Source organism: Trachemys scripta, chromosome 1, assembly GCF_013100865.1.
Source record: "Trachemys scripta elegans isolate TJP31775 chromosome 1, CAS_Tse_1.0, whole genome shotgun sequence".
Taxonomy (NCBI): Eukaryota; Metazoa; Chordata; order Testudines; family Emydidae; genus Trachemys; species Trachemys scripta.
In genome coordinates, this window is record NC_048298.1 from 139,572,832 (window position 1) to 139,586,068 (window position 13,237).

The following is a 13,237-nucleotide window of genomic DNA, read 5'->3' on the forward strand; positions in this document are numbered from 1 at the left end:
AAGGAGAGCAGGGGCTCAGGCTAAGCTGCTGAGAGCAGAGCTGCAGCCCCAAAGCCAGAGCACAGCCCAGAGAGCAGACCTGTCCTGGGGGCAGAGCTGTAGCAACCGGAGCCAGAGAGGCCAGAGAAGCAGCCCAGGGAGCTGGAGGCAGAGCAGCAGCAGCAGCCATGTTGAGGCAGAGTGGGGCAGTCTGGAGCTGGGTGCGGTGAGCAGCTTGGGAGAGCGAGGGGGACCCTGGGCAGTGGGCCCAGCACAGGGAGCAGGGCCGGCTCCAGGGTTTTTGCCGCCCCAAGCAGCCCCCCCCCCCCCCCCCCCGCAAAACAAAAAGCAAACAAACAAAAAAGCCGCGATCGCAATCTGCGGCACTTCGGCAGGAAGTCCTTCGCTCTGAGCTGGAGTGAGGGACCCACTGCCGAATTGCCACCGAAGAGCTGGACGTGCCGCCCCTCTCTGGTGTGGCCGCCCCAAGCACCTGCTTGGTAAGCTGGTGCCTGGAGCCGGCCCTGACAGGGAGACACCTCAGCCAAGAGGCACTGCAGGCCAGACTTGGAGGGGGATCGTAACCCTGACAGGGCGGGGGCGACGCTGGGAAGAAGGGTCCTGCCACCTAGAGCCTGAGAGCATGTGGCCACCGTCAGAGCAAGGGTCCGACCCGCAGTATCCCTGCAGCACAGCCAGGGCCTGGGAAGGAGGCCTGGGACCTACTACAAGGAACAGACTGACATTCCAGAGACACTGTGATGTTTCCTGCCACAGAGCGGGGTGATGTGTTTCCTTCAACCTTTCCCATTTTTCCTTATTCCTTTTTAAACTAGTTATTAATTAAATAAACTGTATTGCTTTAAATCGTATGTAATGATCAGTGGGTCAGGAAAGCATCCAGTGCAGAGAGAGCACCCCGGAGTGGGGACACCTTAGCCCCTGACCTAAATGACCACAGCAAGGTTGGGGGTCGAGTCCCCCAGGAATCCTAGGCCCAGCCTTGTTGGGGTTATGAGCAGGGGTGAGCTCCCAAAATCCTAAGAACCGGTTCCCTACCGGGTCCACTTGCTCTGGGTTTTCGGCAGCATTTCGGCGACAGGTCCTTCACCCGGCGCAAGTGAAGGATCTGCCGCTGAAATGCCACCAAAGACCCAGTAGGGAACTGCGCAGTGAGTACAAGCCCCACGTGCCTGTCTCCCCGCCCCCCACCCATCTGACCCTAACCCACGTCCTGCCCCCTACTGCGCCCTCAGAACCCGCAAGTTTCTCCTCCTCTCTCCACCACTGGGGTAGCAGCAGCAGCCCGGGGCTCCGGGAGCTATTTAAAGGGCCGGGGCTCAGAGGCAGCTGGAGTCGAGGGCCCTTTAAATAGCCCCTGGAGCCCCCCGCTACCCCAGGACTCTGGGGGCTATTTAAAGGGCCCGCGGCTCCCCTGCTTCTACTGCCCTGGCCCTTTAAATAGCTGCTGGAGTCCTGGGGAAGCAGCAGGGCTCCAGCAGCTATTTAAAGGACCCGGGGCGGCAGAGGCAGCTGGAGCCCTGGGCCCTTTAAATAGCCCTTGGACCCCATCCACCACCACCCCGACAGACCTCGGAACTCCCACGCCTACCCAACCTCCCCTTCCCTGGCCCTTGACCGCCCCCACCCCCGAACCTCCGCCCCCTCCAACTGCTCCCTGCCCGGCCTCTGCCTTATTCACCCCCTCCTCCCAGCCCCGGCCGGGCCCCCTTACCATGCTGCTCAGGGCAGCGTATAATTATGCCAGGTCATGCCACGCGGCCCGCTGGAGCTCACAGCTCAAAGCTGCAGGAGCTGAGCTGCTCAGAGCGTTGGCGCTGGCGGCTCGGCATGCTGTGGCTCTGCAGGGAGGGGGAAGCGGGGGAGGGGCCAGGGGAGCCTCGGCCTCCCCAGCTGGGAGCTTAGGCAGGGGACAGGATGGTCCCGCGGGCCAAATGTGGCCCATGGACCGGAGTTGTTTGCCTACCCGCCCGTCTCTTTAACAGTCAGTTCTACACTGGCTTCTAAATTTAACAACCAGTTCTTGCGAACCCGTGGGAACTGCTCCAGCTCACCACTGGTTACGAGGACTCTGCCAGACAGGAGAGTGCAAGGGAAGTCCTCAAGGGCAGACAGGCCTCTGGGTAAAGGAAGTGAGAACGAGGACTCAGATCCTTTTGCTAGTCCATTTCACTGGGGTAGTGCAGAAGCCAGGAAAGTTCTTCACAATAGCGGGACCATTTCCCCGCTTACACTTATCCAGTCTGCTGGTCATGTTACTTTCTTTCAGCCTCCCAGCTCTACCAGTATGTCAGTCTGTTTTTTAAGTGTCTCTCAATGTGACATTTGTCTGAACTGGGTGCCTTGGGTGATGCCTGACAGTTTAGTTCTGCAAACAACTTGTTTTGTTTGCATTTCACAGCCCTAAAGCAGGCGGTGGTGGAGACAAACTCATCTGAGGACGCATGTCATTGTCACTTCCCACTTGCTGTAATTATAGGACTGTTATCCATTATATGGCACTGTTTGCATTCTTTTACAAAATGATTTATTTCCGTGCAATAAGCACATGTAGCAACATATCCCAGACATTTGCTTTTTTGAAGGTTTCTTCTTCCACAATTCATGCATTGCTTGTGCTTGTCTTCCTTTGCAGACTGTAGTCTTATTTCTTGTTTTAGTCTGTTTGCCTTTGTTTTGCATGCGGTATATGGGGGGAGGGATAGCTCAGTGGTTTGAGCATTGGCCTGCTAAACCCAGGGTTGCGTGTTCAATCCTTGAGGTGGCCACTTAAGGATCTGGGGCAAAATCAGTCCTTGGTCCTGCTAGTGAAGGCAGGGGACTGGACTCAATGACCTTTCAAGGTCCCTTCCAGTTTTAGGGGATAGGATATGTCTTCCATTATTTTTAATGCTTTAAATTTTTGTAGCTGTTTCTTTACTTCTTCACTGCTACCACAGATGTCAACAGCCTGATTAAATTCCAACTCAAGACTGTGGAGGCATATGTGTTCTGATCTTTTCTTGGGTGTTCAAAACTATATGATTTCTAACAAGTTCACCTGCAAGTGAGGCAAATGTGCATGACAGTAAGTGGGACAGCCTGGCTGCATACTGGTCTAGTTTCAGTTTTATTTTGATCACAGTTACTGAAAACATACCTCTCATATTTTATATTTCTTTTAGGCACACAGTATTTTTCCAAAGCATATAGGAGGATTTTGACAAAGCATCTAGCTATATATTCTCTTCCTGCAACTGCTAGTTGTAAATGTTGACAAATGAAGAGCCTGTCTGCATGGGAAATTTTACCAGTATAATTATATAGCGATAATTATATTGGTATAACTCACGATGTGTTTATTGTTATCCCAGAACAAGACTGTCCTTTTCTGGTTTAGTTTATACCACTTCCAAAGTGACATGAGTATCAGGTGGGGGGCTACCACGATTGGGGAAGGTGTCCCAGGTCCCAGCCATGCGCCTGGGCACAAACACTTGACTCGCCCTGCAGGGAGTTGAGTGAGTGTGTGTGTGTGTGTTAGATTGAACCCCTAACAAGCACCACACTTAAGAATAGAACAACACTTTTATCTAATGCGGGCAAAGCCAGGAGCAGCCCCAAGTCAAGCTCGCTAGCAGGGGTTACACAGAGTTGAGCACAGCATATAGCAAAACAGCTCTTCCCACCCCCACACCTGGCTAGATACACAGACTCTCTGCTCTGTGCCAATGCAATCCCCTTCCCCCTTTAGGTCAGTCCACACTCTCCATGCTCTCTGGCAAGGTGCTGGCGTGCACTGTGAGCTCAGGGTGGTATGCTGCTCATGTGTCCTCAGCTGTCCTGTCAGCTCCAGGCTGAGAGTTTACAAGAGTCCCCTTTTGCAAGCAGCTGGCTGTCCTCCAAGCAGCTTCCTCCCCTCACTCAGGGCTCTTCCTTCTTTGTTTTCTTTCTGGGTTTCCCAGGCCACCCCCAACCCCCATTCACTCAAATCCTCCAGAGGTCAGAATTAATGCTGTATGTTTGGTTGGAGAAGGGGAAGTGCCAGTCCATCTGATTTGTGCAGAGTATAAGGGACTGGGAGGGGAGGGAAGGGGAAGGTGCCAGACCCACAAGAAAAATTGGAAAAAAGTCGCTCTTTTTCTGCAATAATGAGTATCCATGTAAGGAGTTACACTAGGGTGACCAGACAGCAAGTGTGAAAAATCGCGTCGGGGGTTGGAAGTAATAGGAGCCTATATAAGAAAAAGCCACAATTATCAGGACTGTCCCTATAAAATCGGGATATCTGGTCACCCTAAGTTACACTTATTCTCTAGCTGTGTAATGATGGCAGTAAATGTCCCTGTGTCAAAAGCCCTAAGAAGCAGCCCTTAGCCATTGCTCCATTAAGGCCTTGTCTACACTACAGAGTTAAATTGACTTAAGTTACATCAACGATAATAAGCTGCTTTAATTACATCAGTTTTGCATGTCCACACAACACTCCTTGTGTCGGTGGAGTGTGTCCACAGTCGTTGCTCTTGCATCAACAGAGAGCGTTGCATTGTGGGTAGCTATCCCACTGTGCAACTCGCCACCCTCCGTCACCCTCTGCTGCTCAGAGCTCTGGGAACCGATAGCATTTTGTGCCATTTTCAACAGTCTTTGTAAACTGTGCACCTGCCATCTCTGCCTGACAGCATGGATCCTGAACTGCTGACCAGTCTGTGATGTGCATTATGAAAACAATGCGGCTGATCTGCAATATCCACACTGCGAAACAGAGGATGAATCGGTGGTGCCTGCCCTGCTGTCTGCCATGGAAACAAATAATTCAAGATCACTGCTGTCATTCATGGAGCAGCTGCACATAGTGGTCTGTCAGTACTGGGCTTGGGAAACAAGCACTGAGTGGTGGGATCGCATCATGATGTAGGTGTGGGATGACAAGCAGTGGCTGCAGAACTTTCAGATGTGCTGTCATAACCATAAAGGGAAGGGTAACAGCTGTCCTGTGTACAGTACTATAAAATCCCTCCTGGCCAGAGACTCCAAAATCCTTTTCCCTGTAAAGGGTTAAGAAGCTCAGGTAACCTGGCTGGCATCTGACCTAAAGGACCAATAAGGGGACAAGATACTTTCAAATCTTGGGGGGGGGGGGTGGAAGGCTTTTGTTTGTGTTCTTTGTTTGGGGAGTGTGTTCGCTCTCGGGACTGAGAGGGACCAGACATCAATCCAGGTTCTCCACATCTTTCTAAACAAGTCTCTCCTATTTCAAACTTGTAAGTAAATAGCCAGGCAAGGCGTGTTAGTTTTCCTTTGTTTTCTCAACTTGTAAATGTACCTTTTACTAGAGTGTTTATCTTTGTTTGCTGTACTTTGAACCTAAGACTAGAGGGGAGTCCTCTGAGCTCTTTAAGTTTGATTACCCTGTACGGTTATTTCCATACTGATTTTACAGAGATGATTTTTACCTTTTTCTTTAATTAAAAGCCTTCTTTTTAAGAACCTGATTGATTTTTCCTTGTTTTAAGATCCAAGGGGTTTGGATCTTGATTCACCAGGAGTTGGTGGGAGGAAGGAGGGGAATGGTTAATTTCTCCTTGTTTTAAGATCCAAGGGGTTTGGATCTGTATTCACCAGGGAATTGGTAAAAGGTTTCTCAAGGCTTCCCAGGGAGGGAATCCAATTGGGAAATGGTGGCAGCGGACCAGAGCTAAGCTGGTAGTTAAGCTTAGAAGTTTTCATGCAGGCCCCTACATTTGTACCCTAAAGTTCAAAGTGGGGAGACAGCCTTGACATGTGCAAAGCCACCTTCCAGGATCTGTGTGCGGAGCTCGCCCCACCCTGTGGCACAAGGACACCAGAATGAGAGCTGCCCGCACTGTGGGAAAGTGAGTGGCGATTGCTGTGTGGAAGCTGGTGACTCCAAACTGCTACCAGTCAGTTGCGAATCAGTTTGGAGTTGGAAAGTCCACCATGGGAGTTGCGGTGATGCAAGTGTGCAAGGCTATTAATCCCCTCCTGCTACAAAAGACTGTAACTTGGTAATGTGCAGGAAATAGTGGATGGCTTTGCCGCAATGAGATTCCCTAACTGCAGCAGGGCGATAGATGACACACATATCCCCATTTTGGCCCCAGGCCATCTTGCGATGGAGTACATCAATAGAAAGGGCTCCATTGTCTTGTACGCACTGGTGGATCACCGAGGCCATTTCACTGACATCATTGTGGCATGGTCAGGGAAGGTGCTTGATTCACGTACCCTTTCAGAACACTGGCCTGTACAGAAAGCTGCATGCTGGGACATTTTTTTCCAGGCCAGAAGATTCCAATGGGGGATATGGAAATGCCCACAGTGATCCTGTGAGACCCAGCCTATCCCTTGCTCCTGTGGATGGGAGCCAGATGGGGAGGATAGCCAGAGCCCAGCCAAGCTGTAGTGAACCCCAGTGTTCAAGCTCGCTTTGTCCCTCCATCAGACCCTTTCATCAGATTCCTAGGTGTGTGTCCCGACTGCTTCCCACAGCCCACACTTAACTTCCACCTCCCCCGCAGCCCAGGGAAAATGTGGCTCAGCTCCCCTGCTGAGAGGCAGGGAAGTCTGTATCTCTCTGGGTCATTGGTTGCTAGGTGTGAACATCTTAGTGAATGGATTTAGCATTGTCTTCTCAGATGCCCCACTGATATGGGGATCAAGGCCCAGGCAACTAGGTGACACCCATATCTATCTATATCACATCTAGTGGATGGGTCACTACAAAAAGTAATTTTCCCCTCTGCTGATACTCACACCTTCTTGTCAACTGTTAGAAATGGGCGAAGTCCACCTTGATTGCATTGGCCTCATTAGCACTACAAAAGTAATTTTCCTCCTTTGATATTCACCCCTTCTTGTCAACCATTGAGAATAGGCCACTTCCACCTTAATTGAATTGGCCTTGTTAGCACTGACCCCCCACTTGGTAAGGCAACTCCCATCTTTTAATGTGCTGTAATATTTATACTGTTTACTGTATTTTTCACTCCATGCATCTGATGAAGTGGGTTTTAGCCCACGAGAGCTGATGCCCAATAAATTTGTTAGTCTCTAAGGTGCCACAAGGACTCCTCGTTGTTTTTACCCATATCTATGTCTCTTCACCTGCCCTGAGAGCAAGCAGTCCTTTCTCCGCCTCTAGGTAACAATGCAGCACATAAGGGAAATTGAGGCGTGCACAGGCTGCATACAAATTTAAAAATTTTATCGAAGCTAATGTTAAAAAAATTATATAATATTTAGAATGAGAAAAGAGTGTCTGTACAACTGGGTATAGTTCCTAGATTATCCACAAATACAAAGTTTGTTTTTAAAAGTCATATGATACATAGAGTACATAATCAGCAATAACCCAAATTTAGGTGAATAGATTTAACAATACAGTTTAGATATTAGAATCTGAATACTTGGGTACATCACTTATTAAAAGTTGTACAGAGATTTGGTTGTGGAAAGCAAAATATATCTATGAGTGGAGATTGTCCCTCAGTAATTGAGAATTAGATTGGTTGTCCATTTAGAAAATACAATCCATGAGGAAAGTAAACAATTCCCACTCTGTCACAGAGGTCCATAGCAGGTGGTCAAACTAGGCCATAAAATGAGGCACTCCCACAGATTGACATAGGGAGAGTATATAGCAGCCAGGAGACTGCCTGAGCATTAACTGCACAGAGCTCTGTAGCTTAGCTCTAAGGGGTGCTTTGGGTCCCCATGCACACATTCAGCATTTTCTTCCACATCCAACAAACAGGTGCCCTTGCCTTAATCTGTGTAAGTAGGGGCATTGCCAGCAGATCGAGAGACATGATCATTCCCCTCTATTCAATATTGGTGAGGCCTCATCTGGAGTACTCTGTGCAGTTTTGGGCCCCACACTACAAGAAGGATATGGAAAAATTGGAAAGAGTCCAGCGGAGGGCAACAAAATATTTAGGGGGCCGGTGCACATGATTTATGAGGAGAGACTGAGGGAACTGGGATTGTTTAGTCTGCAGAAGAGAAGGATGAGGGGGATTTGATAGCTGTTTTCAACTACCTGAAAGGGGGTTCCAAAGAGGATGGATCTAGACTGTTCTCAGTGGTAGCAGATGACAGAACAAGGAGTTGTGGTCTCAAGTTGCAGTGGGGAAGGTTTAGGTTGGATATTAGGAAAAAACTTTTTCACTAGGAGGGTGGTGAAACACTGGAATAGGTTACCTAGGAAGGTGGTGGAATCTCCTTCCTTAGAGGTTTTTAAGGTCAGGCTTGACAAAGTCCTGGCTGGGATGATTTAGGTGAGGATTGGTCCTGCTTTGAGCAGGGGGTTGGACTAGATGACCCCCTGAGGTCCCTTCCAACCCTGATATTCTGCGATTCTATGATCTGGTTCATACACCTGTGGGCAGGGGAGTGAATTCCCTGTTAGTATTGACACCGCATCTCACTCTGTTTCTAGGTCCTATCTGTTCTGACCTCCCAGATGCCTTGTGGTTTCAAACCTTCTGCCAGTTTGCACATTATCGCTGCTCCAACCGCAAGTACTACACCAAGGTGAGGGGGGGGGGGGGATTAGAACAGTGGCAGCGATGGCTTTTGGTGGGGGGGGATTATCACAGTGGAGCAGAGGGTTTTGAGGGGATTATTGCAGTGAAAGGTATGGGGTTTGGGGGATTATTGCTGTGGAGGGGTGAGGATTTGGGAGTATGACCGGGGTCCTAGTGGGGGCCAGCTATGGTTACTAAATTAGGGCAAACTACAAAAAATGGGGCAGCCAAACCCCAAAAAGCTGGTGGATATTCCAATACTTAGATTTACCAAGCCAGCATAAAACACCTACTTTATTACCTTACTGGTTACTCAGAAGTCCAAACAACACAGTTCTCTTAAAGTGATCCAGCCTCAGGCCTCCATCCAGGTACTCACGTCAAATATGATGATTTCTGATTTCTCATCATATAAAAGAAAAGGTTCTACCAATCCCAAAGGACTGGACACATTACCTCCCAGGTTAATGAATGTTTCAGATCTTACCCAAATACACCCTACAGCCAATTCTTATTAACTAATCTGAAATTTATTAAAAAACAAAAGAGAGAGTATGGTTAAAAGATGAATATACATACAGACATGAGTTCAATTCATTGAGGTTTAGATTCAGAGCAGAGATGGTGAGCTTTGTAGTTCAAAGAGTTCCTTTAGAATTCAGTTCATAGGTCCAAATATCATATCCAGGGCGTACCAGCATAACTGGGATCTCAGTCTTGCGACTCAGACTTCCCCTGTTGAAGTCTAAGCAGATCTGCGATGACAGAATCAAGACCCAAGGATCTTTTATACAATTTCATGTCCTCTTTGACAAGTTGGGATTTCCTCGGGGAACAAAAGGTAATTAGGATGACTTTGAAGGAGGTCCATCACCGGTACTTAGCTATACGAATTAACATAAGGCCATTTGCTTGTTCCTCCACCATTCTCAGTACATTTCAAAGAGAGATGAATACAGAGAGATCCCATGTTTACTGTTCTTTTGACCTCTGAACTATCAGAATACAGCATAGACAGGGACTGTTGATTATGTTGTCCCTCCTACTACATATGTAAATACACAAAAACACAAACATTATCTCCCACATGTCCTCTGTGGGTTATTTATTTTGCAGGATGTTTAACCCTTTCTAGCCATGTGTCACAGGGGGATTATTGCAGTAGAGAATATCATAGAATCATAGAATATCAGGGTTGGAAGGGACCTCAGGAGGTCATCTAGTCCAACCCCCTGCTCAAAGCAGGACCAATCCCCAACTAAATCATCCCAGCCAGGGCTTTGTCAAGCCAGGCCATAAAAACCTCTAAGGAAGGAGAGTTCACCACCTCCTTAGGTAACCCATTCCAGTGCTTCACCACTCTCCTAGTGAAAAAGATTTTCCTAATATCTAACCTAAGCCTCCCCCCCTGCAACTTGAGACCATTACTCCTTGTTCTGTCATCTGCCACCACTGAGAACAGTCTAAATCATTGTTCCCTCTAAGCTGTGTACGTGTGCATGTGCACACAGATCCTAAACCGTGTGCACACAGCGAAACACCGCGCACACAAAAAATGAAATACTACATCAGAGCCTTTTGACATTGTTCGCCCGCCATCTATCAACACAGCCAGATTCTACTAGCTGGCAAGGGAGGGAAAGGGAAAGGAGGGCAATGAATTGTTCGTTACCTCCCTGCCAGCATTTCGAACCTGGAACGTTGATCACATCGGGACCCACACATCTCCTTGTAGTCTCTTCATTTGGCTATGTACAAACTCAAGTACATGCGAATAAGTCAAAATGCCTGGCCGTAGTTGCTAAGGAACTGTAAAGATTTCCCAGAAATGAACAAAGGTAAGTGTTGTTTTCGTGATTGAAATCTTTCAAAGGCATTGGAGTGCATACATTTATTTGTGATGTTTTACCATTTTCCCGCATTTTTTTGCCGCATTTTTTTGCTATGCACAAACTTCTGGTATCCTGATCTGAATGATCTCCCGTTTGCCCTTTTGTTGAGTCACGCTGTTAAGGGCATTGAAATAGTAGCCATATAATAAAAGTATTAATTTTAAATAAACCAATCTAATAAAAAATCAATCCCAAAATGTCACTGTCTAGAGGTCTAAAGTGTAAAAGAACAGTGACTTCATTTAAATCTGGATGTCTGGATGAGACTATAGAGACGGTTACACCGAAGACACATAGTGTAATGCTTGTTAAACTTCATGAAATATTCACATATGATGAGGACAACGGAGTGGTTTGTGTATATTGGTTTGTGAGATGCCAGAGCTTCGGGAGAATTTTCAACAGGAAGAATGTGGAATGATGTATGGAAGTTGGATTTCTTAAAGCGTCATCTGTCAAGTAAGTCTTATATAGATGGTGTAACAAGACTTAGAAACAAAAACCCTTCCTTACGGAGCAGATTACTTAGCATGATTCTTGAAAGTCCAGCTGAAAAGCAGAGGAGGCAAATTAATCTTGAATGCAAGCACTCAAACCCAGAACAAATCAAAGTACTTACTGACAGTGTGTTGTTGGCTATTAAAATGAACCGTTCAATGCTTTCTGTTCAGGGTATTAATGACTATATGGAAAAGTATGTGTGCATACCAGCGAGCTGGAGAAGTAAAAATTATGCTTTTGAATTTCTTGAAATTATCAACAGTACTGTCCAAAATAACCTCATGCATGAAATAGCATCAGCAATGTTTCATACTCTAGCTGTTGATGAAAGCACTGATATATCTATTAACAGATACTTGATACTCTACTTTAAATATAGATCAATAAATTCTGCAGACTATAAAACTTTGTTTGGTGGACTATTACTATTGCAAGAATGTAATGCTGTTTCAATAGTGTCTGCAATCAAAGAGTTTTATAAAAAACACCAACTTGATCTAATGAAAATGGTGATGTTCACATCTGATGGTGCCTCCGTGATGTTGGGCAAACTCAATGGCGTGGTGGCTCAGCTGAAATGTGATATTCCACACTTAGTCCCGCAACATTGCATTGCACACCGGGAAGACTTGGGGATTTCCGATGCATGGAAAGAGGTCAAGCTGATAAGACACATCGAAACCTTAACGAGAACTGTCAGTTCTCAGTCAGTCATCCAGGAGAAAATGCAAATTTCAGGAAATAGTGGATGCTTCTGAATGTGAGTCAGTGGCTTTCAGGCCACTCAATGAAGTGCGCTGGTTATCTAGGCACTTTGCACTTCAAGCAATTATTCGCAACTATAATCCTCTTCTGGAATATTTTGAGCAAGACAAAGATACTGATCCAGTTTCTAAATACTGCCACAAAAAGCTGAATACATGGAATACCGAATAACATTAGAAGTTTTGAATGATGTTTTGTCGGAGCTGGCTTCACTATCCATGCTGCTCCAGAAACGGGGCCTTACACCTCTTGAACCATTTCATCTTGCCCGAGGTAAACTGAACAAGATCAGAAAACAGTACCTTGGAGAGTCAGTCTTATGGAGTGAGAAAATAATGAAATTGATACCAGTTTCATCATAATTTTCATAAACCTCTTGTGTGCACATTTGGCAGACATGTTTCCAGAGGATGAAGTCCACGAGTGGTCCGCTTTTGATTGTGCAGCAATAGTTAAGTTAAGGTTACCATTCGTCCAGATTTACCCGGACATGTCCTCCTTTTTGTGTTAAAAATAGCGTCCGGGGGGGGGGAATTTGTAAATCACTAAAAATGTCCGGGATTTCCCCCCCATGCAGAGCGAGGCGCGGCTGGGAGGGCTGCAGGAAATTCAGCTGCTCGCATGGGGCTCTGGCAGCCAGAGCCCTTCTCCCACAGCTTGCCGGGCTGGACTCCGGAGCAGCTGTAGAGCTCCTCCCCCCCGCCCTCCCCCCGCATTCTGAGCTGGCCGGCCTGCCGGGCCGTTTGCATCAGGCCTCGGCAGCTCCTCCTCCCCTGCTACCCAGCGCCCTGCTCCGGCAGCACTGGGTGGGGTGGGACTGGGTTGTGTGTTGTGCTGGGGAGCGCAGCCACGTGTCCGGCTCCGCACAGAGTCCAACACCATGTTCTGAGCGGCGGGGTAAGGAGGCCAGGGGGCAGGAGAAGGGGCAGGGAGATTTGGAGGGGGCAGTCAAGAGATGGGGGGGTCGGGAGTTCGGGGGGGGGCTTTTTGGGAGGGGTGGAGAAGGTTTTGGGCAGTCAGGATACAGGTAGGGGGTAGGGTCCTGGGGGCAGTTAGGGGACAAGAGGCAGGGAGGCTTAGGTAGGGGGTGGGGTTCTGGAGGGCAGTTAGGAGCAGGGGTCCCAGGAGGGGGCAGTCAGGGGACAAGGAGCGGGGGCGGTGTTTGGGAGTTCTGGGGGGGGCTGTCAGGGGGCGGGGGGGGGGAGAGGGATCGGAGCAGTCAATGGAACAGGGAGCAGAGGGGTTTAGATGGGTCGGGAGTTCTGGGGGGGGCTGTCAAGGGGTGGGGAGTGGTTGGATGGCGCGTGGGAGTCCCAGGGGTCTGTCTGGGGGTGGGGGTGTGGATAAGGGTTGGGGCAATCAGGGTACAGGTAGGGGGTAGGGTCCTAGGGGGCCAGTTAGGATGGGGGGAGGGTCTCAGGAGGGGGCAGTCAGGGGACAAGAGGCAGGGAGGCTTAGGTAGGAGGTGGAGTCCTGGGGGGCAGTTAGGGGCAAGGGTCCCAGGAGGGGGCAGTCAGGGGACAAGGAACGGGGGGAGGGTTGGGGGTTCTG

The 13,237-nt window shown here is 48.4% G+C and overlaps 1 protein-coding gene across 1 annotated transcript in view; it reads left to right on the forward strand.

Moving 5' to 3' along the window:
* The window catches only part of ACRBP (acrosin binding protein), a 63,957-nt gene that overhangs the window by 15,049 nt on the left and 35,671 nt on the right, over positions 1-13,237 (forward strand). Inside the window, exon 2 of the mRNA XM_034766619.1 lies at positions 8,441-8,535. Coding sequence (XP_034622510.1) covers positions 8,441-8,535 — 95 coding nt within the window. The remainder of the gene's footprint in view (positions 1-8,440; positions 8,536-13,237) is intronic.